At 37.8% G+C, this 27022-nt stretch overlaps 2 protein-coding genes across 2 annotated transcripts; one reads left to right on the top strand and one right to left on the bottom strand.

Annotated features, from left to right (window-relative positions):
* Nucleotides 1-36: 36 nt before the first annotated feature.
* LOC121431148 (neurogenic locus Notch protein-like) lies at nt 37-18972 on the bottom strand. The gene is made up of 8 exons (XM_041628654.1): nt 18649-18972; nt 17496-17544; nt 16330-16557; nt 13861-13962; nt 13411-13617; nt 2663-2764; nt 1442-1662; nt 37-90 (listed from the first exon to the last, which is right to left on the bottom strand). The coding sequence occupies exons 1-8, from the start codon at nt 18739-18741 to the stop codon at nt 37-39; spliced, it is 1056 nt and encodes a 351-aa protein (XP_041484588.1). The 5' UTR covers nt 18742-18972.
* Nucleotides 18973-24792: 5820 nt separating this feature from the next.
* LOC121430556 (echinoidin-like) lies at nt 24793-26264 on the top strand. The gene is made up of 2 exons (XM_041627869.1): nt 24793-25202; nt 25989-26264. Exons 1-2 carry the CDS (start codon nt 24843-24845, stop codon nt 26259-26261), a joined length of 633 nt encoding a protein of 210 aa, XP_041483803.1. The 5' UTR covers nt 24793-24842; the 3' UTR covers nt 26262-26264.
* Nucleotides 26265-27022: the final 758 nt, after the last annotated feature.

Raw genomic sequence — 27022 nt, 5'->3', positions numbered from 1 at the left:
TCATGTAAATCACAGCTCAGTGTAAAGCAAATATCGTCACGATGGACTCGGTGTGTGGGGAGAGGGGTGGGGCGCTAAGCACTCTTCGAACTGTTTTGGGCAAGAAAACAAGTTTAAAAGGTAAAAGATATCCTCAAATCAATTTTACTAGCTAATTTCCACGTGTTCTTCATGATTAAGATCTACTTTTATTCGCATAACTATTTCAAAGTTCTGCGCAAATCATTTTTCACCAACTTTTCAAAAGTAAGTGGTGCTCACTCAAGCGGAAATATTTTTCGACAGTTTAATCGTCACTTGCTTAAATGGATCTGTACCAATGCTAAAATGTGGAGAAATCGTCAGGATATTACAAATATATAATTTTACAGGATTTTGTAAACTTTTTTTGATACGCACTATATATATATATATATATATATATATATATATATATATATATGTATATATATCTATATATATATATATATATATATATATATATATATATATATAAACCCCGGCAAAACGCTCTCCTGCCGAGTTCCAACGGGAGTTACCATGAACAGAAATAGAAACGGATCAATAATAAATTTCTTTGAACTGTTTTTTTTTTCTAATTAGTCACTTTCCTTTTATCTCGTTCGTACATGCATTTATATTGTAATTATGTAGTTTGATATGTTTGTAAACGCTGTGATATACTTTTACTATGGAGAGCGTACTAATGCTGGTTATTAGAACTATCATTATTATCATTATTATTAATTATTATGACATGATCATTTCGACTTTGCCTATAATTATGCCATCGAACTATATGCCATCGAACGTAGAGGGTAGCAACACATGTGTGTTGCTTCCCTCTACGTTTGTTGATTCATGCGACTTTTTGGTAGACATCAGGAGCATATTGCATTCAGATATTGCAATCGAACGAAATTCAAATTAATTTTCAACCAATCAGAATTGCGCAATTCTAATTTGCGTTGTTTATTCTGTTGGTGTGGGGGGGGCGTCAACACAATTGTTCCACAGGATGCAACGCGCCCCACAAATTTTGACTTTGTTTAAAAATACCAATGGAAATTTAATAATTAATTTCAAATTTGGGTATTGATTGGACGTCGCGACTCCTGGGGGGTGTTTCACAAAGATTTAAGTATGACTTAGGTCGCACTTAAATGTCGACGCGTACATCATATGCATCGCGCAATCTTATTGATCAATGCGCAGTAGTGCGCGTCCTCTTGGCATGATCTGACCAATGCTGTCATGCCTTTTATACTATGCGCAACTAGACATTTAAGTGCGACTCTATAAAGTCATACTTAAATCTTTTTGAAACACCCCCCCCCCCCTGGACACACAAAAGATCGAAAGTAGATGTGTTCAAACATAACAAATACATCTTTGAAAATGCGCCTAGCAATAAAAAAATATTTCGCAGTCGTGTACTTACTCTTCCTTTACACAAGTACATAATAAATGACATCTCCTCATCGCTGTGAATGGACACTAGATCAGAGAAACCAGGAGAATCACCTTCTTTATGAGTTTTCCAGTTGATGTTCCGACAATTCGTCAGTGCTTGATAAAAGTTGACTCTCTCATCAAAGTAGCAATAAAGGTTGCCTTCAAACCATCTGAAAACATCTTGACAGCTCGAATTAACTGCTGTACCTGGAAAAAATCGAAGGAAAGACTCAAATACTTCTCTTTACCAAATATTTATCGTTACAAGCCTTATTGATGGATGCCAATATTACATTTGGATATAGCACTTTCATATCATTAGTAGGCCTAACATAATTATAAAGCTCTTAATTTAGCCACACACACCCTCACGAACACTCGCACACTCAGAACTGAAAATAATATTGTACTGTATGTGTGAGTGCGTTTTTGTGTGGGTGGGTGGGTGAGAAGGTGAGTGTATGTGGGTCTGTTCGTATGTGTGCGTGGGTTCGTGCATGTGAATGTGTGTGTGTCTTTACTATTCGCGTTGTTTTAACGCCAGAAATCATGCAAAATCTGAAGAAATCGATTTTTGCCGTAAATGCTGTACCTGTAGTTCATCGGTAGGCTATAGGTAATTGATTGGTGGGGATTTTTTACCAGATTGCTAAGAAAGCATGAATGCTTGTAAGCATGCAACCAGAGGACCGACGGCTTAAGGTCCCCTCCGAAGGTCCCCTCCGAAGGACCTGGTACTGTGGATTAATGCCTTACCAAAGGGCACTCGCGCACCAAGTGGGAATCGAACCCGGGTCACCGGAATACGAATCCCCCGCTCTACCGACTGAGCTATCGCGCCTCCTTAAATTCAATTGCAATTCTTGAAGATAAATGTCTCGAATGTCTCGAAAATACTACAAGCCCTGGTAAAAGGTGTAACAAAATGTCAAACGATTTTTACTGATCTAATATTTATAAGAATATTGAAATTGTCAGCTTAATTATTTAAGAGCCTGTCAAATACGGGTACGGATAATTAATTTCCCTGAATGGTTAACATGATTAGCAATGCAAATTGAAAATTATTGCCTAGGGTGTTTTATACATAATAAATGCCCGTAGAGTTTTCATGTTTCTGTTATTATTGTTTTGCGAGCCAACGGAATAAGGTATGCACTGATTTACATGTATGGTGCAGCAAGATTAATGTGTATTTTTTTCTTACGTTCTTTGCAATGGGTCCCATGGAATCCAGCATAGCAATAACATTTGTAGCTTTTCATAGTCTCCACACACCAGCCGTTTTCACAAAGAGCATCTGTGCAGCCTAAGATTATATTTAACATATATATATATATATATATATATATATATATATATATATATATATATATATATATATATATACATACATACATATATATATATATAGTATATATATATATATATCATAAGAAAGTAAAAAAAATGAATTGACTACACATTTACATTAACATATTAACATATTTACGTAATGAACATATTTATGCCTAGATCTACATTATAAAGAAGTCGAATTCTTGATATCAAGAATTGTATTTCTTTTTTTTTTAATTCGATTTGATCTTATTCCATCACGTTACATCAACAGGTAATATGTTATACAATTATATAGATAAAGTTATAAAATCAAAAATTGGAAGAGGGCTGCTGTATTGCCTGTATACAACCCTAGATGGTTTGTTTCTCCTGCCGCCACAACATTAAATGTTAAAGAAAGAAAGTTGCAGCAAACAAGTATTTCATGAGAAAGTTTTTGAAATCAAGGTTTGATGTAACAATATTATCATAGATTTAGATCTGGTACATTGAATAATCTTATCGTATTGTCTAAGGGATTTTCATACGTTAATTATGACCTGTATTTTTCAAGTATTTAAAGTATTTAATCATCAATATAGGTTTTCAAAACTTAATTATTAAGCGATCACTTTTGTGTTTTTATTCTGCTTTGTATACTATGTATATATATATATACAGTGCGTCCCAGAAAGAACGAAACCGAGATTTAGCGATCATTTATCATTGCTTAATCATAAATAAAATAAACAAATGACCAACCAATTTAAAGCTTAGAATCTCCTCCTCAAAATCTCATTTGGCGAGGGGTATCTGGGTTTCAAAACGAAAACCACAGTTTTGAAAAGTTCAATATCTCTTCTTTAATTTGATACCTAAATTACAGAAAATGGTCGAGAAATAACAAAGTTATGGTCATTTGAAATAAGGCTTGAATTTCAATAATTTCATAAAATGAAGAGGTTCTCCAGGCTGGCTTTCAAACTCACTCGACACTCCGTTTTGTTGACGGTCAGCCATGTATTATATCTATTGTTCACCATGCGAAAGCTTCTGTCATGTCTGTGGGAAACCGGTGAAAACACATTTATCTCATGTTATTATGGAAATACAAGCCTTATTTTAAATGACCAGAACTTTTTTATTTCTTGACCATTTTCTGTAATTGAGGTACCAAAGTAAAGAACAGATATTGAACTTTTCACAAATGTGTTTTTCTTTTTGAAACCCAGATACCCCCCCCCCGCCAAATGAGTTTTTGGTATCCTTTCTTCAAATTGTTTTTGCTCACTCATGCGTGAATAAGAAATAACCTAAGTAATATCAGATGAAAGAGGAGATTCTCAGCTTTACATTGGTAGGTCATTTGTCTATTCTATTTATGATTAAGTTATGATAAATGATCGCTAAATCTCGGTTTCGTTTATTCTGGGACGCACTGTATAACGCTTGCTGTTATGTTAATAATTTGAAAATGAAAATAAAATAAACTGAATTGAATTGAAAAGAATATTTTGCCAAGTTCGTGTTGGATATGATATTATCAGTAATAATTGGATTTATATAGCGCTTTTTGCAGAGGATACGAAGCGCTGTTGATTGCATAAGACAAGTTAAGGTTTATGGTTATATAAGTGTGTGTAGGGATGTTTTTTGAAGAGGTTAAGAGAAGAGAGGTTTGGAAGAGATGGAGGGAGTTTGTTCCAAAGACGGGGGGCAAGACATTGAAAGGAGTTGAAACCGGCATGTTTTCTGGATTTTGATATGACATAGGAAGGAGCAGCTGCAGAACGACTAGAGTATGTAGATCTTTGTTGCTAAAATAATGAAGAAATGTTAGAAGGTAGTGTGGTTAACAGAGATTTTTAGGTTTGAATAAGTATTCGATAATGTATTCAATCAGAAACAGGTAGCCAATGTAGTTCATTTAGAAGAGGGGTAGCATGATACCATTTGTGTTTTTGACAGATTAATCGTGCACATTTGTTCTGAAGGCGTTGAAGTCTTCCAAGATCCTGTTTACTAATATCCCCAAGCAAGCAACCACGATAGTCGAGTCTGGAGAGCACAAGTGCCCTAACAACATTATGACATGATTTTGTCCTTATTCAGGAAACTTCTAATGCGATTGAGATTATTATATTTGCCAGTTGAGAGTACGACACAAGTATATTACATGTTCGGTCATTTTCATTTCACTATCAAAGACAACTCCTAAATCCTTAATGGTTGAAGATGATGGAATGTCCATGTCATCAAGAGAAATGTCAAGGAACCAATTAAGGTGTGCAGGAGATGCAGCACGAAAGAACTTTGTTTTACAAGAATTTAATTTCAATTTATTATCAGCAAGCCACGAATGAATGTCAGACAAACGTTTTGAAATCCGAAAATACGCACAGGCTGCATCTCCAGGCTTGGTAGGATCAAAAGTGGTGAACATCAGAATGTCATCAGCATAAACATGATACTGAATTGAGTGCCGACTGATGATGTTCCCAATATTACCGATGTAGTATGTAAAAAACTGAGGTCCGATAATTGACCCCGGGGGCACTCGACCAAAAAAGTGGTAAGGGTGTGCCGCGGGCTTATTGTAAAAAGGAGGGTCCTCGGAACTGGCTTTGGAACTACAATTTTGTGAAAACGGGGGTCCTTGGAACGGATCGCCAGTGTGTGAGTACGTGCGTATGCACCCCTATGGAACGGGCATGCGTGCATGATGCAGCTAGCGCGGCCTCCGCCGGGTGCGCTAGCGCAGAGACGATGGTCGGACAGCGCTCGGCGGCCGCTTTTCACCAAAATTGCAGCAGATCAATGCGACCGGAACGGTGTAACGAAAAATATGCGAAGCTTTGGAGCGGATTTCTTTCTTCTTTTTTCTCGATAAGAGCAAAATGCTATGCCTTGGAACGGAAATTTGGGTGTAAAAATGGGGGTCCCCTCCGCGGCACATACCCACTATGCATTATATACTGAGTGCCCCCCCCCCCGGGGGGCCGATAATTGACCCCAGCGGTATTCTAATGGTTTCTCACTTGAAAGTGACCCTTTTATGTGTACTCGACAGGTCCTGTTACTAAGATAAGATTTGAACCAGGGAAGAGCATTATTACCTAGGCCAAAGTGATCAGCCAACCTTTGCAAAAGGATTTTGTGATCTACCGTATCAAAGGCAGATGAGAGGTCAAGCATTAATAAGAAAACTGCTTGCTTATTGTCAATTGCACAATAAAAAAATCATATCATTCTGTAGACTAATCAGTGCAGTTTCAGTGCTATGTGCCTCACGATATGCAGACTGCATTGGATCCAGTAAATTATTCTGTGAAACAAAAGTAAATACCTGTTTGGAAACAGCCTTTTCAATCACTTTGCCTACAAATTGCATGTTAGAAACAGGTCTATAACTACCTAAACTATCTTTGTCCAGAGTAGACTTCTTTAAACCGGTGCTATAATGGATGATCTAAGACTCTGGGAAAACACCAGTAGGCATTGACAGATTCGGGATACGTGAAAGTACTGGGAGTAAAAAAGACAAATGCTTCTTAACCAACCATGTCGGCATGGGATCCAAAGTGCAAGATTTTGAGGAACACTTAGAAATCATACATTGTAAGACATTCTCACTCACAGTATCAAATTTATCAAGAGGTGAATCAAGTTTACGAGTATTTGAAGATACGTTAGATGCACTACAATCAGTTGGAATATATAATGCCCTCTATATCATCCATCCTTAATTTTAGAAACTTTACTGGCAAAATGATCTGAGAAAATTTCAGCAAGATCTGAAGAGCTGGGAGACACCGGACGGACATTACTACTGGCATTGAGCAATTCGTTGACAGTCTTATACATGTCCTTAGTATTACACGAAGAAAGTTGGTTACGATAATAGTCTTTCTTAGCGGAAACAACAACATCGAATACATTCCGCTGGGCCTCAATATAAAGTCTGTAACTAGGGTTTGCTGACTTTGCTTTGCGCCAGCGTCTCTCAGCACGTTGTCTGGTACGTCGGGCCTCATCTCATCGGTGTACTAGCTACGCCAATATGTTTGTTTGTGTAATGTCGCCATCTGCGACGGATTGTTGTTAAATCGCCCCTTGTTCGGCCGGCGCTGTTCTGTGAGGTAAAGCTCAATGATGTTGGCTTAATAAACTGTATTATTACTGTAACTGGTTACTCATCCTTTGTTTAATTTATTGTCGTGGTGACAGCTGGGATTCGGACCTTTGCCTACCCCACACAACGATGAGTTTCATGCAATCCTTGCAGCCAGTTGGTCGACAAATCCTTTGTCGTGATAGGTATAATAAGTTTGCCCACAGCAAGTCACAGTGTCGTAACTAGTCCCACGTATAGCCGTTCATGGCTGCTTCCCTATTGTTGAGGATCAATTTCCATCCTCGCCCCCAGGCCCGAGAGAGAGGCCACCTTAGACTAAGTACAGAAAAGACATGTTTGTCGTTTTCAGAATCACATGCTACTTGTCCAGCTTAAACTTTTAATTCACATACTAGTAATCATTTGAAATTGAATCACAGTTTGACTGGAATGTTTAGGATATATGAATCAACCAGTGCCAGTCCAGATTGTAGTTATGAGGATGAGAATTTTGATGAATATAGTTGTGATAATGATGACTTTGAGCTGTTAGATATTGATAATGAAGATGCTTATCGATGTCATGTTCTTGGAAGGAATGAAAATGATGAATCAGTCAGTGCTGGTGTTGATTGGAATCATGAAGATGGTTGTGATTTTGACCAATGTGAGTATATGGGAAAGGATATGCCTCACAAAATACATGTATGTCCCCAGAGTCAGATCCCAAGTAGAATCTTGCATAGATACAGTAGGCCCATCTTACGAGTAGGTAAAGAACATGAGCAACATGACAATACGAGTCTTAGACATGATAAATGTGAGGGTTATGTTTCAGAAGACGAGCATGAGTGTTGTAATATTGCATCAAAAGTTGATCAGTCTCACGACAGGCCTATTCAGGTATTACACGCTACCATATTATCACCTGACCATAAGCATAGATTTATTGATAGTCCCACTGTTTATCGTAGACAGTCTGAACCTCCTTCATTCCAACATAAGAGTTTAGATCGTAAGTGCCCTCTATGTCTTGAGGCTTGTCGCAGTAGTTATCACCATATAGGCGATTGCCCCTTCCTTCCCATACATGAGAAACGCATTATATCCCAAGCTCGAAATGCCGCTAACATTCTTGGCTATTCTAATAATTTCCAGAGTTGCAGTGATTCTTGTGATGATTTTGTCTATCATGACCTTGGTCATGATATAGTTCCCAGCTGTATTCCTGCAGAGTGTGTTGACCATGCATCAAGTGCTGTGGATCGCTCCTCTGAACAGGGATATGCAACAACATATCCCTGCTCTGAAGATCCTAGTGTGAGTTTTGGTTGCTTTGATGACTCAGAGTCAGAGTCAGTTATTCATGAAGATACTCTCTGTTATGAAAGCTCATCAGAGTCAGATGAGACCCAAGATAATACGCCACATTGTGCTGTGGCTAGTGAATTTGTTGTGCCTAATCAGGCCCTAACTCCTTACGTAGATCTTTTCCATGGTGACCACTGTGTCCATGTTGATCTTGACAGTGGGTCTGCAGAGAATTTGATCAGTCATTCATTGGTTAAGTGTCTTAGAGGTGACATTATTGCCTCTTCCCACTCTGCTTATCCAACCGGCCATTCACCGTCACCTTTTGTCATTGTAGGCGAGACTTGTCTCACATTTTCTCGAGATGGCAGGGACTTCCTTTTTAAAGGGTTTGTTGTTGAGTCTTCGAGCCTCGGTGTGCGAGCTGGTATTCCATTCATGGAATTGTACGATGTGTTCGTTCGTCCCGCTAGGCGCGTCGTCACGTTTAGTGAGGGACCATCGTATGTATACGGTCCTTCGCTTCAGATTAGTACTGTCATTGTCAACGCGCCTGCTGCACGTTCGCCTGCCTCGCCTTCCGATATCGTTGAACAGCAGCCTCACCCTGCTACGTCTCCAGAGCACGCCATGTTCAGTGATGGACCATCGTCCGCACTTAGTCCTTCGGTTCGCTCTAACCCTACTACCGTTAACACGCCTGCTGCGTGCCCACCTGCTTCGTCTTACTATGTCCACAAACAGGAATCTTACACCCCGGCATCCCCAGACCTAGGTACACCTGGCCATCCTTCGACAATCTCGAGCCTGCGATCTGCGGTCGAATGCCCTGGCGACGACACCACACTTGCTACATGCTCGGAGTTGTATCCCTTGGACAATGAAGTGCTTGAGTCTCCACAAACCCAGTTTCTCAGTCTAGAGAGACATCCTGTCGGCCACGTTGAGGACAGCCATCAATCGCTTCATCTTCAGTCTCAGTCACATGAGTCCTTGCATAGGCCACCCGTGTTTGAGAACACCAAGTGCTCTTGTGATGCTCTCCCAGTTGCACCTCCCATGGCTGATGCTGACTGTACCAGTCCCAACAGCTCCACTGAGGATATCCTGTTTTATGATGTGGTTCACCACCCTTACACCCTGGAGATTGACGGCCCCCCTGGTCGACCCCCGGAATCATCTCTCGGGACTCTTACCAGTCATCAGAGCTTGTCACATGATTCCCCTTCGAGGTTGACTGTTTCTTCGCATTTGCAGAGTCACCTCTTCCATCCTAGTGGTGATCGCACTGGACTGCCTCCAGGTCGTCCCCCAGACCGAACTCACTGTATCATTTCTCCTAACAGGATGAAATGCTCACTTGATGACGTCACTTCACTAGCAGATAAAGACTGTGTGACGAAATTGAGAAAAAGGACTCATTTCTAGTATTTCATCGTTCATATGTACTATTGAACTTCCCTATAGCAGATACAGACTGTTTTACTAAGCTGAGAAAAAAGGACCATCATGTGCACTATTGTGACAAGTGATCTGCCTAGTGTGGAATGCATGCACCTTCATGTACAGCTTCCGTGTGACCATATTGGACTTCACTGATTTTTCAATAATCTTTTTGAAATATATTATGCTCTGTTTTGCGATGTCTTTTTGACTTTTCCCTCCACTTTCTTTCTACTTTACCATCATTTTTCCTTTCCTTTCAATGTTTTATACATGGTTTTTATGCTGATATATGACTTATTGCTGTGTATGTCAGATATTTTGTAGTAATATATATATATGTATTTACCTTTTTACAGCTATTTAAAGTAGTTGATATTTTGTATTTAACAGTATTTTGTGTATACATGACTTTCTTATTGATTATTTCTAAATGTCGATCCATGTAATTGTTTTGGTTATTGATTTTCACTGGTATCTATTTCAGGTTGTCGAAGTCTGTGCACTCCTTTATCAGTCTATGTTTTATACATAGCTTTTTGGTTAGCCTGTTTGCTAATGATGCGTTTGCAGGTAAGGTGTTAAAGTTTATACCTGAACCTGATTAGCCTTTAGAACAGTGTGGATACATGTGTATTATACAGATATTGGAGCATATTTTGTTTGTTTACCTAGTACTGATTTGAGCAAGTTTAGATTTTTACACAATGCAAACCTTTTTATTAATCCAAACTTAGCACCCCTCCCACCTTGATAGCCTATTGGTTTTGTTCTGCAGGTTGTTCATGCTTTTCATTTATGATTATCAACTTGTTAACATGAGACTGCTTGATATGTAGTGTAATTTTGTTTCGGTTAATTATTGTAATGCCCTTATACTTTATTTCGATGCTTTACGGTTTTTGGTGTGTTCAGTTAGTTTTCATTTACCTGTTTTTTATATGCATATTTTTTTTACTGTGTGTGCTACAGCCTCCACTATGTATTTATATAGCGGTACGTTTCCGGTGATTTATGTATTTTGTTATATTTTTAGCCCCCGATTGCAAAATATTTGGTAATGTGCTTTGTGTATGACAGACATTGATTTATATTTTGAATGATACGGTATGGATTGAGCAATTGCGTGGTCTGGTATATTTTCCAGGCTGTTTTCTGTATGGTTTGTTCAATCGCCTTTTAAAGGACTTACGACAGGTTTTTCCTTTCTTTACAGTTGTAAGGGAGGAAAAATAGAAAATACGATTATGTTGATAATTGCTGTTTATTAGTTTTGTGTACTGATATGTCAATCTCTTGGTAATAGCAGGTTATCATATTTTGTATTGATATGTCGATGTTTGCAGTTTGTTATTTTAATGTTTTGGCTTGGATATGCTAAGGGTGTTTCTGTTTTCGAGTTAGTAATTCATTTTTGCTATTTACACATTTTTGTTACTTTAATACATTCTATGCACTGGTATACAATGTCTATGACAGTGATAGGCTTGTTATGTGAGAGTACAAGTCATGCATTTATATGGCGTTATCTTGGCAAATGTTTTAATTATATGCTTACTAAGGATTTTTATATTGTCAGATATGTTTGTTCTGAGGATATAACTTGAATTGGATATTATTGGTTATTTAGGGTTTTGTTACAAAACAAGAGAAGAAGAAAAGTGGTTGCGCCAATATGTTTGTTTGTGTAATGTCGCCATCTGCGACGGATTGTTGTTAAATCGCCCCTTGTTCGGCCGGCGCTGTTCTGTGAGGTAAAGCTCAATGATGTTGGCTTAATAAACTGTATTATTACTGTAACTGGTTACTTATCCTTTGTTTAATTTATTGTCGCTAGGCTTCACCCGAACAGACATTGACCTTGTTGATGCAGGGGCATGGGCGTCAAGGACTTCACGACAAGCTTTGTTGTATTGTAGCACAAGATCATCTGTGTCACTACTATCACATTCCATGATTGAGTTCATCCTTTTAAAAAGATCCTTAGAGAACAGATCATGATCTATTGACTTAAACTTTCTGAGACCACGAACGTCACTAGAAGTAACTGACTTCTTTAGATCAAGATCAAACTTTATCAGAGAGTGATCACTGATCAGGGTGGATGATCTGATCAACGAAGCATGTCTGCATGATAGTGTCACTGTCCCCAACGATGACGAGGTCGAGGGTGTGTCCAAAACGATGAGTGGATCCTTGAACAAGCTGCTTGAAGTTAAGTGAGGTAAGCAACAAGTTGAAGTTTCTGTCCTCAGGCTTACTTGGACAGTCCATGTGAAAGTTAAAATCTCCCATGACCACAAGTCCTTCCTCAAATTCTTCAAAAAAAATGATGATGGCAGAGATCCAGAAGAAGGCCTGTAGATAACAAGAAAATTGACTTGTTGGTTTCTGAATAGAGCAAACTCAACAGAGCTTACTTCAGGGAGGGCATCAGAACAATCCTGCAGCTTTACATTGCTATCATACACTGCAGCGATCCCTCCACCACGACAAGAAGTTTTTCGAGGAACACTCAGAACGGAGAAGGCAGGGGTACAAATCTCACCAAGGATGACTTGGTCATCCTTTTGAAGCCAAGTCTCTGTTAGGAAGGCGATGTCAAAGTCATTGTCGATGATCAAGTCGCACAGTAGAACACTCTTTTTGCGGACTGACTGACTATTCCAAAGGCATGCTTTCACATTTCCAAACCTACTCGTATTACCTCGATGATTTCTGGCGACTCTCTCTGAACGATGCTCAGCCTTGTTCTTGTCCTTCCCTCTACCAGCTCTTGATCCACGCCGAGTAATAGGCTTCCTTTGGATTCCCAATTCCTTGATATGTGACCATACATCACAAGGCAGCTTAAAATCACAGTTCACTTCAAGAAGTTGAGATCTAGTAAGACCCATTATGTTAGTATCCACAGAGGACAATGGATGAATACATGTAGGGATATATACAATAAAAGTTTTCTGGTATAAGCCAAAGACCTCTCAATAGAACGTGTGTTCAATTCAAACATGGAAGCCATGGGCATAGCAAATTAAACCAAACGAGACATACAAACACTAAAATATCCATCATAGAAATACATCGATTGTAGAGCACAAAACCTTACCAAAGTGATCCTGTAAGATCAGTGATATATGATAAATAGGATGTCACAATTTACAAACAACAAAGATAGAGATACACACAAATAAACCAAAACTTGCAGAGCAAAATACAAGTGGTGCCTGTGAGGCGCTCTGATGCTATATAAATGCGGACTATTATTATTATTATTATTATATGAATACACCTTGTTACCATATGAAAAGAAATCTAATGTCAAGAAATTTCTTTATATCAGAAAAAAGAAGTGAATGCAAGAAGGGCTTGTCATACACCCTTGCGTGGCTCAGCGAAAATTCCCCGTCTTGCAATGGATTCTAATCGTATATTAAAATCACCAATAATTTTTTTTTTCCTACCTCTTAGCTATACAATTCGAGATGAATCTCAGTTGGGGATTTAAGTTTAATCTATCAGAACTCTTTGTTTGACGGGAACTGGGTGGGTGTTACATGAAAGTTGCCAGCACTGAATAAATTGTCGGCGCTGAAACTTCAGTAAAATCCTCGGCTTTGATTTGCTGAGAGGTACTGGCTTCTGTTTGTTACTATGGTAACTGTCGGAGAAGACGACTTGTCAGTGCCGACAACTTTCATGAAATAGTCTCCTGATCTCATTTGATAGTCTCCATCTTCTAAAAGATGAAGCTTTGACACAAATCTCACCGGATGGAGTTTTAAGGGAGTCCGCTAGATGTGTTGTCCTTGTCGGTTCAGCCGGAGATATCGCCATCGGGTCTGTTGCTGACCGGTTTATCCGCTTCGTGAACCCTGTCGCTGATGGCGTCGCACTGATGATCAGGTCTGCCTTGTACTTGTCTGTTTCTCCTGTCTTTTCCAACATCATTCCGTCGGTCAACATTGATACTGCAGCTTAAAATGTAAATTAACAAACTTCACAATCATGAAAATAAAAAATATTTGTCCTGACATGACTCCTCTTTTTGACAACTATTTATGAAAAGCCAAAGTGGGTTGTCAGCGATCATTGATTCGAAATCAATGTAGTCAATATTCATGTCACGTAATTATATTCTTTCCAAAAACTGGATGATATTATTCTTCATATTTACGAAATACACTGCAATTCTTTGAATGAGTTTAATATTTCCTCACGTTCTTCGCAATTAGGCCCTTGAAATCCCGCAAAGCAGATGCATCTGTAGCTTTTCATAGTCTCCACACACCAGCCGTTTTCACAGAGATCTTCATCACAATCTAAATCAAAATCACAATTGGGGTGAAATGATTTTTTTTTTCGTTTTAATGAATTGGCTACACATTGTATAAAAAGTAAATGCACAGTAAAATATTTTTCTCTTCATTACTAAAGGTACTCTCACATAAAAGCGACGGTCAGAATCGGTCAAGCACGGTTGTAAGACCGTCTTCAGGTCTTGACCGAGATGTACAGAAATCTTGAGGAGGGCTATCGTGTGATGTAAACGTTCTACGACAGGATTAGTACAAAATTTTACGGCTATATTACGACAGCTCCACGGTCCACAGTGGTCAGGATGGTCACTTAATCTTCCTTGGCCGCAAAGGATGACACAGGTGACCATATATTATGAGAGCACCTTTCGTGGATGACCTTCTATTATAATTTAATAATGGCCTCCTATTTCCCTAGCTGAGGATCGAACCCGCGGGCTTGCATGTGTCTAGTCATGCACCTTAGATCACTCGGCGATGGCCTTGAAAAAGAAACTTGAAAAAAAATAGAAATCAAAAGCCAAGCGCCCTCTTTATTAACTTATTTTATTTCCAGACAAACAAACCTTTTAAGTAACGAACTTTACCTCATATGACCTTCAGAATATGAAATACTATTTTATTGTCATTCTGAAGCACCTTCTGAATAACAAACTCAATTTTATGCTACGAATCCTTATTTTCATTTTAGACTTAACATGATAGCAAATATTATTGGCTTAGACAATTAGTTTCGCTTCAATTTACTTTGGGAATACGGGAGTTTATTAATTTGGCATCTGAGTTGGGATTTTTTAAGTTTGTGCTTTAAGGGTTTGGCTTTTAAGATGATCACCATGATAACGTCGCTGTCTGCACGACTAATGCAAATTAAATTACTGTCTGTCCTTGTTACCATGGCTACGAAGCATATCAATCAATTATCTTATACTTTAAGTACTTTCCATAATGCGTTTTTGGTAAACGTATTCCATATTTGATACGAGATGCGTGACATTTTGTGGCAGGTATAGGTCTATTCATTATAGGTATTCACAGTGCAGGCAACTCAACAATATGGATTCGATGTAATGAATTTAAACCGTCACAATATGGCAAATTCCAAATGTGTGGTGAATCTCATTCCACATCTTCCATAACATTAATAATTCTCGTGAAATAAATGAAGAGCTCACTTGCAAAAAGGGGTTAAGTCCATTTCCCAACAAATTGGAGTTTTTTGTAGCTCTCTAAGATGATTATAATAATAATGATAATAATAATAACGTTTTATTTACCCAGGGTAGCCACTTCAGTTAGGAAACTGCTCTACCAGCGGGCCCTGCATAACATTATATGTTATTATTACCCTTCTCCAATCTAAATGATGAGCGCCTAGCAAGAAGGCAGAAGGTCCCATTTTCATAATTTTTTGGTATGACTCGGCCGAGGATCGAACTCACGACCTCCCGTTCATGAGGCGGACGCTCTACCACTGAGCCATCATGTCCGGTATATAAAGAAAACTTGAAATTCCCATTAAAAAGTTAACTAAAATGGCAAAGAAAGATAACCTTTTTTTCAAAAGGGGTTAGGTTCATTTCAGTTTGGTTGCAAAAGGGGTTAGGTCCCCACAGATTTTTTGGAAAAGAATAATAAATATGAAGACATGTAGATTTCTTTTATACCCGATTTTATGTTGTTTATGGTAAGGAATCATTAAAATTTAGTTTCTCATAAGAATATTGTAGTATGGCAGAATGAATAAAATTATTTTCTTGGAGTGGACCTAACCAATTCTGCAACCAAACTCTTCTGAAGAGCTCATTTGTCAAAAGGGGTTACGTCCATTTTTCATAAATTTTATTAAAGTATGGCAGAATGGCAGATCTTTGTTATTCTTTCACATACCTCATTTATGTTTCTATGTTTATTTATGTTTTATAGTTAAAACTTTATCCAATTCTGGGTAGTTTTAAACCAATAATGTGTGCTTTGAGTGAACACTACGCAGTATTGGTTGAAAAGTATCCAAAATTTGATAAATTTTGTAACCAATTGTTCTGTGGACAGTATGTTGCCCAACATTTTAAGAGTGCATGCTTTCACATCGCCAAGGAAAGTACAGTTTATCACACCAACTGTATCGAATGAAGAAAGGTGATTATTTGCTTCATATGTCAAATTTATGTCAAAAAGTATATTTAAAGAAAATATAAGGGCGTTGAAACCAGCATCCTTGATATTCCTACCCCAAGTTCACAACTACTCATGTTTGGCCGGGTTCGTTACCCATAATCCATCTTTACATCTTGGAACGCAGTTAAACGAAACCCTTTCCATAATGGGCACACCTTCCTGAAAAAAAGGTCGAAAGGGGACAAACTTCACCTGGAAATCTACAAAGACGGCGACCAAACGTTCGTGAGTTATCATTCCTCGCGGGACACCGGTCCTCGGCAGATGAAACAGGAATGATCTTTGGAATAGTCTGCACCAAACTCCCATTGGGGTGAAGCTTCTTCCGGCATTCATGAAACATTGGTAAGGTGTAATTCAAACCTAGACCATCTGGACACCTATCTGTTCCTGCACTTGGGTCCGATGAACCTAGTTTAGCTAAAATAATAATAATAATAACGTTTTATTTACCCAGGGTAGCCACTTCAGTTAGGAAACTGTTCTACCAGCGGGCCCTGCATAACATTATATGTTATTATTACCCTTCTCCAATCTAAATGCTGAGCGCCTAGCAAGAAGGCAGAAGGTCCCATTTTTATAAGTATTTGGTATGACTCGGCCGAGGATCGATCCCACGACCTCCCGTTCATGAGGCGGACGCTCTACCACTGAGCCACCATGTCCGGTTGAATGGGGGTAAAACAAATCAAAGAATATATCACCGGTATACCCTCCGGTTCTGACATAATGTCTAGATGACATCAAAACCTAATATCTAACTTTTTAACTTTGTTTCTCAACAGGGGATTACTCTGGTTAGAGTTAAATTGATTGGGGACCTTAATTCATGTCATTCAGAATATGTTGCTTTCGGGCTGATTGACTCAATTCGATTCCAATTATTCAAAAAAGTAATAAAAGTGACATTGAATAGCATGAAGTTGACTATAGATCTTTACGAACTACTTCATTTGCATACATAACCCTATCATGAGTTCATATTGTGTGATCATTTTAGCTTAGGAGTTGAGGAGTCAGTCTCTTAAAACATAATTTATGCGTACTGGAATTTCAGTCTATCATGTCCGCCTATCTTTCAGAATACAAAGGGTTTGGTATTATCATAATAGAAGAAGAATCATTTATACCAAAATGTCAATGAGTCAATGAGTTTCATGCCCCTTATTCATGTTCCATAGTTTTACATTTTCATAACATATTTACAAATGAAGCAGGCCTATTTGTCATGAAATTAATTCAAGTGTTACTACTTAATTGAAGAAATTATATATATATATTTTTTTGCTGAATGTTTTTTTCATGAACATCATAGGCCTACTAATCAGCAAGACCAAAATAATGTTTTAAAACCCTACCTAGTGACAAACAGGTTACCAGTCCTTGCATGAATAGCAAACACCTCATCTATTAAAATTCAATAGTAAAGAGAAATATTGTGTCAATGCGAATTTCATCATCATTATCAACATCTAAACTTAATATCCAACAGATGTCACTTCATTAGATCATCATTACGACCAAGTTGGGCGAATCACACGATCACTTCTATACCGAATGTCATCAATGAATGAGATAATTTTCATTAAAAACATCAAGATCACCATTACATCATCATCACAACCACCATCACCACCGTCATCATCGTCACCATCATCGACTTGATTTCCATAGCCACCATCACCGCCACCATCTTCACCACAATAATTATCATCATCATCATCGTCGCCATTACCATCGGCATCATAATCGCCATCACCACAGAGACCTAACATCATCACCATCACCACATGTTAATCACCATGACTACCACCACTATATATTTCAAAAGTCTTTCGTGTTTGCCATCCTAAATCAATATTCTTCTTGACGTCCTACATAGTCATTATATTGGAGAAGTAACAAAGAATGCGTGTAGCATTTTCATTTTTAGATGAAGGATTTGTAGTGGAAACTTTTTTGGGGGGGTTCAAATTTGCATGATCTCTCCCACTAAAAAGATGGTTTCCAGCAACTGTCCTGTCATACATGTCATAGACTACTGAAGTGCGACGTCACTTTCCTGATGCCATATTTTGGTAAAACATGATGAAAAACCTCCACAACCCACATTTAGTTGAGAATCGGTCGATGGGGGCCTAAAATATTGCTTCACGAATAAATAAACCCAATTGAAGTCAGTGTATTATTGGCTTGGTTCCTAATAGAACCAGGCCACCGAGGTTTTTATCATGCTCTATCAAAATATGTATCAAAAATGCTGAAATTAAAAATGAAAAAAAAAAGAATTTGACGTTATCACGGCGGTACTCTATAGATGCCTTGTAATGGGGTCGAACTACGGACATTCATTTGTTTTTCAGGCGCCTTAGACCACTCGACCACAGCACCTGTTGTTGGAGAAAGAAGTATGATAGTCCATCGCTGACATAAAAGTGTACTTGCCATTTTTATTATAGATCTAGTAGCTGCTGAATGTCGGAGAAATATGGGAAATTGGCAATCTCCTACCTTAGTTGGCAGGGCTAAACGTTTATCGTGTGAGCAATCTTTCGGACGATTGAAGAGAAGCGAGACAAGTATAAGAAGTTGTGAGGAGAACATCAACTTTCGTAAGAAAGCTAGCACGTATTCTTCGACATGGATCTCTCCTGCCACGATTTGACAATAGGTGGGATATCAACGGTGACGCCTCCAATTGCTCTAACAAAATTGCAGTGAAATCTTTGGTTTTTATTGCTTAGAAGCACTTGTGCCAGACTGAGCATGGTAATTTTGGGATAACGACATCTTATCAGCTCTAGACAACGGTGAGAAAGCTTCATGGCATGCGGCGCCTACACCTGCAGCCATCATGGCCATAAATATGATGAGAAATATGACCAAATGACGACAGAAGACTCATTTTCCTGGTCATTGCTGATTGGCTGGCTAACACCTATGCGCGGTAACGACACATCCAATGGTGGGTATAGCTCAGGAGATTTGGAAACGAAAAGCAAAGGTAAAGCATATCATCCCAATTTACATCAGTTCATAAGTATGGAGGTGGAAAGAATAATTTACGAGTTTACATTTTCATGCATGCAAACGTATTCTTATTCATATTTTCTATTCTTTCCTGTTTGTGAAACATTTAATCATATGTTTCTATATTGTGGGTGTGTATGTGTGTTCGCGCGCGAGAGAGAGAGAGAGAGATTAAGAGTGGGTGAGAGGGCGCGTGCGTCGATGTTCACATCAGTTGAAAGAATTTATGCTTTCATGCATTCTTCGGGGGCAATCCTAAATAATTTTATGAGTTCCGTGTGCAAATTCGTGAGCAGCATCAGAGTGTGGAAAGAATTTATATTTTCATTCTTCGGGGACAATCCTGAAGAATATTTTGAGTTCCGTGTGCAAATTCGTGACCGTAGCAATTGCCAAATGGGCATCTATAAAGAACTCCGTTTGCTTTCATTTCACACCCATCATATTCCACAATACTGGTGCTCACAAAAAAATGGCAAGTACATTTTGGCAATATATTTTGTTCATGTACATCATGTAATCTTTGTCATAAATGCTCTGTGGCGAATGTTCTATACTAACGCTGGAAATAAAGCGGTTTATCGGTTCATATCGAAATGGGTAGGGCCTCCCGTCAGCTTTCGTAAACGGAAGAATGGGAACGACATTTTGTGAATTCCATTACTCTGATCATGCTATGCATGTTATGATAATGACGAAGAAGATGATAATCAAAGTGCCAATGCACGAATGTAATGATGCTAAACTATCCTTTGGTGAAATGGCCGTGATAATTTATTTGGTACACTCCTTTTTATCTCCATCACAGGATCTCTGTGTGACACTGATTGTGGTGGTCTATTTGATTTTCGGTAAGTGTAATTAATATACACGAAATTCCTCTCAAGTGTAGATTTTCATGAACTAATCCTTAAAAAAATAATGAAAATTGTAGTTCCGAAAAGTTTTGTTCCGTTTTACGAAATTCCTCTCGTATCCAATAAGTGCAGATTTTCATGAACTATTCCTTAAAAAAATGACAATTTTAGTTCTGTGATGCATTTGGGAACCCTCCTTTCATTCAAAGACGTCTGATATCATGATATTGTATCGAAATGGATTTAAATTTTAGCTTTGCAGGCAGATAGAGGCAGAGAAACCGAAGCATGCAGTGATGGTATAGGTCTAAATTACACCTTACCAATGTTTCATGAATGCCGGAAGAAACTTCATCATAATGGGAGTATGGTGCAGACTATTCCAAAGATCATTCCTGTTTCGTCTGCTGAGGACCGGTGTCCCGCGAGGAATGATAACTCACAAATATCTGGTCACCGAATGTGTAGATTTCCAGGTACAGTAAATAATACAAGTTTTATTTTGTAGTATTCTTTATTATTCATTCACTTTTACTTCATGCATACTGTATATAGTCTCAAACCATAGAAATAGTATAGCAAATTAATTGTAGTTGCGTATGCACTGTTAGAAAACTTATCCTTAAGATCATAAAGATAAAAGAAAGTTCCTGCAGCAGAGTCTCGAGAACACCTGTAATCTTACCAGACTGCGTAATCTTACATTATATCATATAAAATTGCAGTGTGTTCTCAAATTTCGGATAGTCAGGAATGATTTGTTAACTACCGCTAATCGTTTCTTGAAAGCCCCTACCCCCTATTTTAACGATGTTTGGAGACTTTTCCAAAGCTGAGTTCTAAATTTGTACACCTCTCTCCCCGAGAAATATGGAAAGCTCATTCGGTAAAAATGCCACTTTTTATGATTGTGGGCAATTACGATACGAGTATTAAAATTTCCCTCCCTATCAATATCTCCCGAATTTCGAAGAGAATATATAACATGATTACTTTATTTCAAACATAAGCGTGATGTTCTAACATAATTTCATATTGTATGTTCTCTGTACATGTTTAATTGACAGTTTTCAGTTATTTTCATAGACATTTTAAAGGCATCATTGATATTCATTCCATGTCATTATGGTCATCTTCCTTAAGATTGTGAAGAGGATCTCTGTGAAAACGGCTGGTGCGAAGAGACTATACAAGGCTATCAATGCCACTGCCGCGCAGGATTTCAAGGGACACATTGCAATGAACGTGAGTAGGGTATAAATATATAGTTAGAATATTTCATTTTAATTATTCATTAGCATATCCATTTTACATACGTGAAATCTTGCGAAAGTTTTACATGCAAGGAACTACCAACACTTAATCAACTTGCTCCGTACCTCAGTTTTAAGTAAAATCTTCATGTGACTGTCCTGCTCGAGTTATTTGGGCGTATTTTTTTAAAAATATATATGAAGAGTTCAGTTGTTGGTCTCAATGTATAGAGTTTTAGTAGTTTTTGTAAGATGATACCAAAGAAAAAGTTGAAATTCCCATTAAAAAGTGAACACAAATAGCAAAGAATAATCACTTTTTTATCCTTAAGGGGTTAGGTCCATTTCAGTTTGGTTGCAAAAGGGGTTAGGTCCACAAAGACTTTTTTAAAGAAAATTTTGAAAAATATGAAGAGAGGTAGATGTTTTATATCCAATTATATGTTAACATAGTAGGGTATCATAAAAAAAATTATTTTCGCATTAGAATATCGCAGTATGGGACAATTAAAAAAAATAAGCATGATTTTCTTGGAGTGGACCTAACCCCTTTTGCAACCAAACTCTTCTGAAGAGCTCATTTGTCAAAAGGGGGTTTATAGGTAATTTTTACATGAATTTACTGTTTTCTGTCTCAAAACCTATAGATTTTGAGTCGCTCTGATAACACCAAAGAAAATTTGAAATTCATATTAAAACTTGAATAAAAGTGGCAAAGAAAAAATAACTTTCTTATTCAAAAGAGATTGGATGTATTTCCGTTTGCTTGCATAAAGGGTTAAGTCCCCAATGATACTTTTTTAATATATAGAAAAAATGAAGACGGGTAAATTTCATTATATCCACGTGATAGGGTAGTACATCATAACAATTTAGTTTCTCATAATAATATTGCAATAATTGAGAATAACAAAAACATGATTTTTCTCGGAATTTTTACTGTTGCTGCGGCAAAAGAATGGAACATACTTCCCATGAACTTATAGATTTAAGAAACAGTTTAAAACGTACTTGTATCCAGGAAAGATGTAGCTTTTTAAGTGTTGTAAATTGATCTACAGTGTAAGTGCTATGGTATAGTGTACTATATAGCGTTCCTAAATGCCTTATTATTATTATTATTATTATTATTATTATTGTTATTATTATTATTATTATTATTATGGTCCAAAGTGGACCTAACCCCTATTGCAACCAAACTCTCATATATTTCTTTCCTGTTACGCTGCAGGGACAAACCAGAATGCCGTGGAATCCATTGCAACAACCATGCAGACAGCACTATCATCAGAAGACCCGATAGATGGGTCTGCAGTTATTACCATGACCGATCCGACCAACAGCCCCATGTCCGTTGCAGACTTGGAGTCATCGCAGAAGATCGCTGAAGATCGTTTTTACGCTAAAGTTGGTGAGATTCATGTAACAGGTTATGATAAAATCATGTGTCTAGTTTAGGCAAGAGCGATGAACTGACATGGGAGAGAGAGGGCAACAAAGAGTCAATTCCTCGCAATTCCTACATTGTTTAAAAAACTGATTTTACCCCCCCCCCAAAAAAAAAAAAAAAAAAAGAAGAAGAAGATTTTGCAAAACGCAATAACCATGATAACAGAATCATTCTGTAAATTCACAAAACAGGATTTTTTCTGCAATTTAACAGAACAGGTCTGCTTAAAAAGGGGAAAGGGGTGTTTTACTTAAGGAAATTTGTAAGGTTCTATACACCAGATACTAATTTCCTGTAATTTTACGTGATATAATGTAAGATTACGCAATCTGGTAAGATTACAGGTGTTCTCGAGACTCTGCTGCAAGAACTTCTTTTATTTTAAGGATAAATTTTCGAACAGTGTAGCATATAATACAAATTACAGCTTTAGACAGGTCTGCATGGGTGGTCAAAGAGGTATGACTATTATCTTTTAATCTCATTTCGTTTATTAATTATCAATATTTAATAACGCATAGACTTAAAAAATTATCACAAATAATTATGTCATAGTTAACAAAATAAACATACGTAATATTTTATATGTCATTTTGTGAATGAATGTTGACTAATTATAACATGATGAAATATTTGCTTATCAGATGACGGTTGCATATTTCAATCTTATGTTTATACTTGTTCTAATATTTACTTACCTACCCAGCGAATTCAAGCTGTCAGGGAATTTCTGGATGGTTCAAAGGAAGTCTTTATTGTTGCTTCGATGGGGAATTGATGTTCCCCCGAGCTTTAGCCAGTTGTCGTCAAAGCGGCAAGAAGAATAGTACATCTGACCTAGTTTCTATCCATAGTGAAGACGAGATGAACTTCATTAACCGACTATGTTTTCACAAGGTACTAAACTCTTCAAATTTGTTCGTAATTCAATTTTCTAAGCAAGAAAATTTGAATGAGAGATCAATTTTGGAAGAAATTTGTAACTTCTAGTATCAAGTTTGGTGTAACGAACAGCTGTATGGTGATGAGATGATGTGGGTATATTAGCGCTGTTAAATTGTTATCATTATGACAACGTTGAATTTTTGCGCTCGCTCGAATTGAAATTTCTCATTGCCTCATTACATGCACGAATAACGAATGGTCATCACTCCCAAAATTGTAGTAGGATGGGGGAGCAGAAAAATAAAAACGGATGCAAAGGGAAAATTAATATGGAAAGAGCATTACTTCTTTTTGTCAGTTGAGAAAAAAAATGACATCATCGTTCTGTCGTCTTACCCCGATAGGATGTTTACGCACCGGGACGCGGAACTCTTTCAAGAAAATAAAAATTGTATTGTCAATTGCCCTTCATGACGGTTTATTTCCAGTTCGTCCAATTGCCAAGTCGTCTATTACCATTTGGTCTAGGCATCAACTCGTCGACTCACCACATTCATTCACTCACTCGCTTTCATTTAGTCTAATGCCATTCCGTCTAATAGCCAGTCGATCCAATAGCCATTTAGTCCTTTTACCATTTGGTCTAATATCACTAAAGCATTAATTGTGCAAAATGAATGAAAAGAAAATTGGTATTAGACCAAGTCGTTATTAGACGAAATGATGATTAGACGAAGTGGTGATTGGACCAAATGGTAATAGACGAAATGTTGATGGGTGGAATAGAATTAGACTAAGTGAAAGTGTATCATGTGGTGATTGGACGAGTTGGCAGTGGACGAATTGGCAATTTACCTTCATGACAAATAGTAACCGAGAAGTATTTGTCTATAATTGGTGAATCAGAAAACAGTTTCTTCCTTGACCCTGGACAAACGAAGAGGAAACTGATGATCTGGTTCACCAACTTTCGGTAAAGACCTCCCAGCTATCATGGCTATTCATGGTCTCTCGTCAGACATTTTCAATTAATTTACCGTGTGCTCTTGAATTTGTTCTGCCTCGCGGTACGATAGCTCCGTACTATCAAAGTACCTTGGCTGTACGTAGCTGGCAGGGCCTCATAGTAAGTTCCCTGAAAGCACTGATATCGTCTTTCATTTACAGCCTCATCGGTGGATCGGGTTGTGGACGCCAAATTTCAATGGCCCATTCGAATGGTCGCACGGTATGGATTTGAACTTTACTGCGTGGGAGCCATCGCAACCAGGTCACCCTCGTGAGAACTGCGCCCATCTCACGAGAAGGAGGCTAAATAGCACAGAAAAAGGCATGTGGTTTACTCTCTGGTTGAGCGACAGGGTTTGCTCTGCTTATATGCCCATCGTATGCAAGCTGACAGTTTGCCCAGAAGGATGGCGGTTTTTCCAGGGCAATTGCTATCGCTTTTATGAAAAGAGAGTCAACTTTACTCAAGCCTTGACGAACTGTCGGGACATTGACAAGTTAAGTTCGGGTCAGTCTGATCTGGTTTCTGTCCACAGCGATGAGGAGATGAACTTCATTATCAACCTCTGCGATGCATGGAAAGTAAGTAGGCAGTATTCACACTAAATCTAACTTTCTGGGGACCCCCCCCCCCCCCCCCCCACTGTGTTCATCAGTGGTCTCAACGGCAAGGTTCCAGTGTGGAAATATTACCATGTTAAAATGATACATTCAACAATGTGGATCTCATATCTACAGAGGTCACCACGACGATCCACCTAACTGTGAAATGAACACTGTGGCTGCGTTGGACACTTTGAAATGATATTGTGATCACAGTGTATGCAGTGATCTGCGCATTGGTAATACTGTTCAAAACGCATCTCATGTAATCCGCTATTTGAACACTGTGGCAAAATTTGTAGTAGAAAATAATTATCTCATATTTTGCCTCTTCATATGTACATATATGTATGTATGTATATATATATATATATATATATATATATATATATGTATATATATATATATGTATATATATATATATATATGTATATATATGTATGTATGTGTATGTGTGTGTGTGAGGGTGTGTGTGTGTGTGGGTGTGTGTGTGTCGTCATTCGCCCTGGAATGAACGTCCAACCCTAAGATTGATTTTTAGATTATATTTTAGAGGGGAAAGAACAATACAACATGTTGACATCCTTTTCCGCCACTGGCGCCAAGGGAGTGGGGTACGTACGTTGGAATACTTCTTGCTTTTCATACAATTGCGGAAGACCCACCCCTTCCCCTTCTTGCAGCTAGAATCCACTGAAAGTCTGAATACGACACTTGTCCTCTTTCTAATTAGACAGTTCTCCATTTCCTCTTTTCTCAATGAAGCCACGATGGATTGGCCTTACCCGATTAGATTTCCAACCTGACTCCAATCCCACATCACAATCTGACCAAGGTGGTTCAGTACTTGGAGGCAGTTTCAAATGGACTGATGGACAACCAGTAGACTACACGGCTTGGTTACCAATGCAACCCGATAACTCAAGAGGTCACGAGAACTGCGTGCAGATCCGGATTCAAGAACGAAACTATTCGTGGAATGACGTCCGTTGCGACAAATTGTATTCCTACACTTGCAAGTTTAATCTGACATTCTAACTATATCTATGTCTGTTGTATTTACCTTTACCTTATTCAAGTTTTCATTAACTCTTGATTTTTTTTTAGGGGGGGGATTTCGTTCTTCATATTCGATACATGAAATATATATGTATATATATATATATATATATCTTTCTGTTATTGTCTCATTTATGATATTGACCCAACACACGTGACCGAAGCGTTTTCCAATAATAATAATTATTTATTATTATTATCGTTGTTTTTTATATTACTATTATTGTTATTATTACTACCATATGCATATATGTGTGTGTGTGTGTATCCTGTGTATTTTATGGTTGGAACACGTTCTACACACATTCAGTTACACCCATCACGAGCACGTCCAAAAAGTGTATCATACCATTTAGTCATGCAGTACCGTCAGTCATGATTTGTTATAACAGACAATTGTCCTCTAATTCTATATATTGATGAATGATGCACTATGTTTATTTGAATGACTTGTTAGTAATGTTGTATTTTGTTATGCTTTGAAAAAAAATGTATATCATTTCCTTAAAACATAGCTCTTAAGTGTGAGTCTCGGTATTATTTTCTATTTATCTTTAGTGAATGAATAAGAGGAAATTTCAGAAGAATTAGAAAAAAACAATCTACATGTATAGTAGTAGAAGTAGTGTTGTAGTGGTAGTGGTGTTGCTATTATTATTATTATTTATCATTGTTATTGTTATCATTTACCATTTATCAAAAGGTAGATGTAACAGTACTTTTTAATAATCTTGAATGTA

Source organism: Lytechinus variegatus, chromosome 17 (genome assembly GCF_018143015.1).
Source record: "Lytechinus variegatus isolate NC3 chromosome 17, Lvar_3.0, whole genome shotgun sequence".
NCBI lineage: Eukaryota > Metazoa > Echinodermata > Echinoidea > Temnopleuroida > Toxopneustidae > Lytechinus > Lytechinus variegatus.
Note: the sequence above shows the minus strand (reverse complement) of the source record. Positions and strands in the feature narration are given on the sequence as shown.

Coding starts and splice junctions, on each gene's coding strand:
- LOC121430556 (XM_041627869.1), top strand. CDS start 24,843: ATGGATTTGAACTTTACTGCGTGGGAGCCATCGCAACCAGGTCACCCT. Junction 25,203..25,988: donor ACCTCTGCGATGCATGGAAA/GTAAGTAGGCAG, acceptor TTCTCAATGAAG/CCACGATGGATTGGCCTTAC.
- LOC121431148 (XM_041628654.1), bottom strand. CDS start 18,741: ATGTTCTCCTCACAACTTCTTATACTTGTCTCGCTTCTCTTCAATCGT. Junction 16,558..17,495: donor GGTAACCTGTTTGTCACTAG/GTAGGGTTTTAA, acceptor TTATTATTTTAG/CTAAACTAGGTTCATCGGAC. Junction 91..1,441: donor TGTACTTGTGTAAAGGAAGA/GTAAGTACACGA, acceptor TGCCCAAAACAG/TTCGAAGAGTGCTTAGCGCC.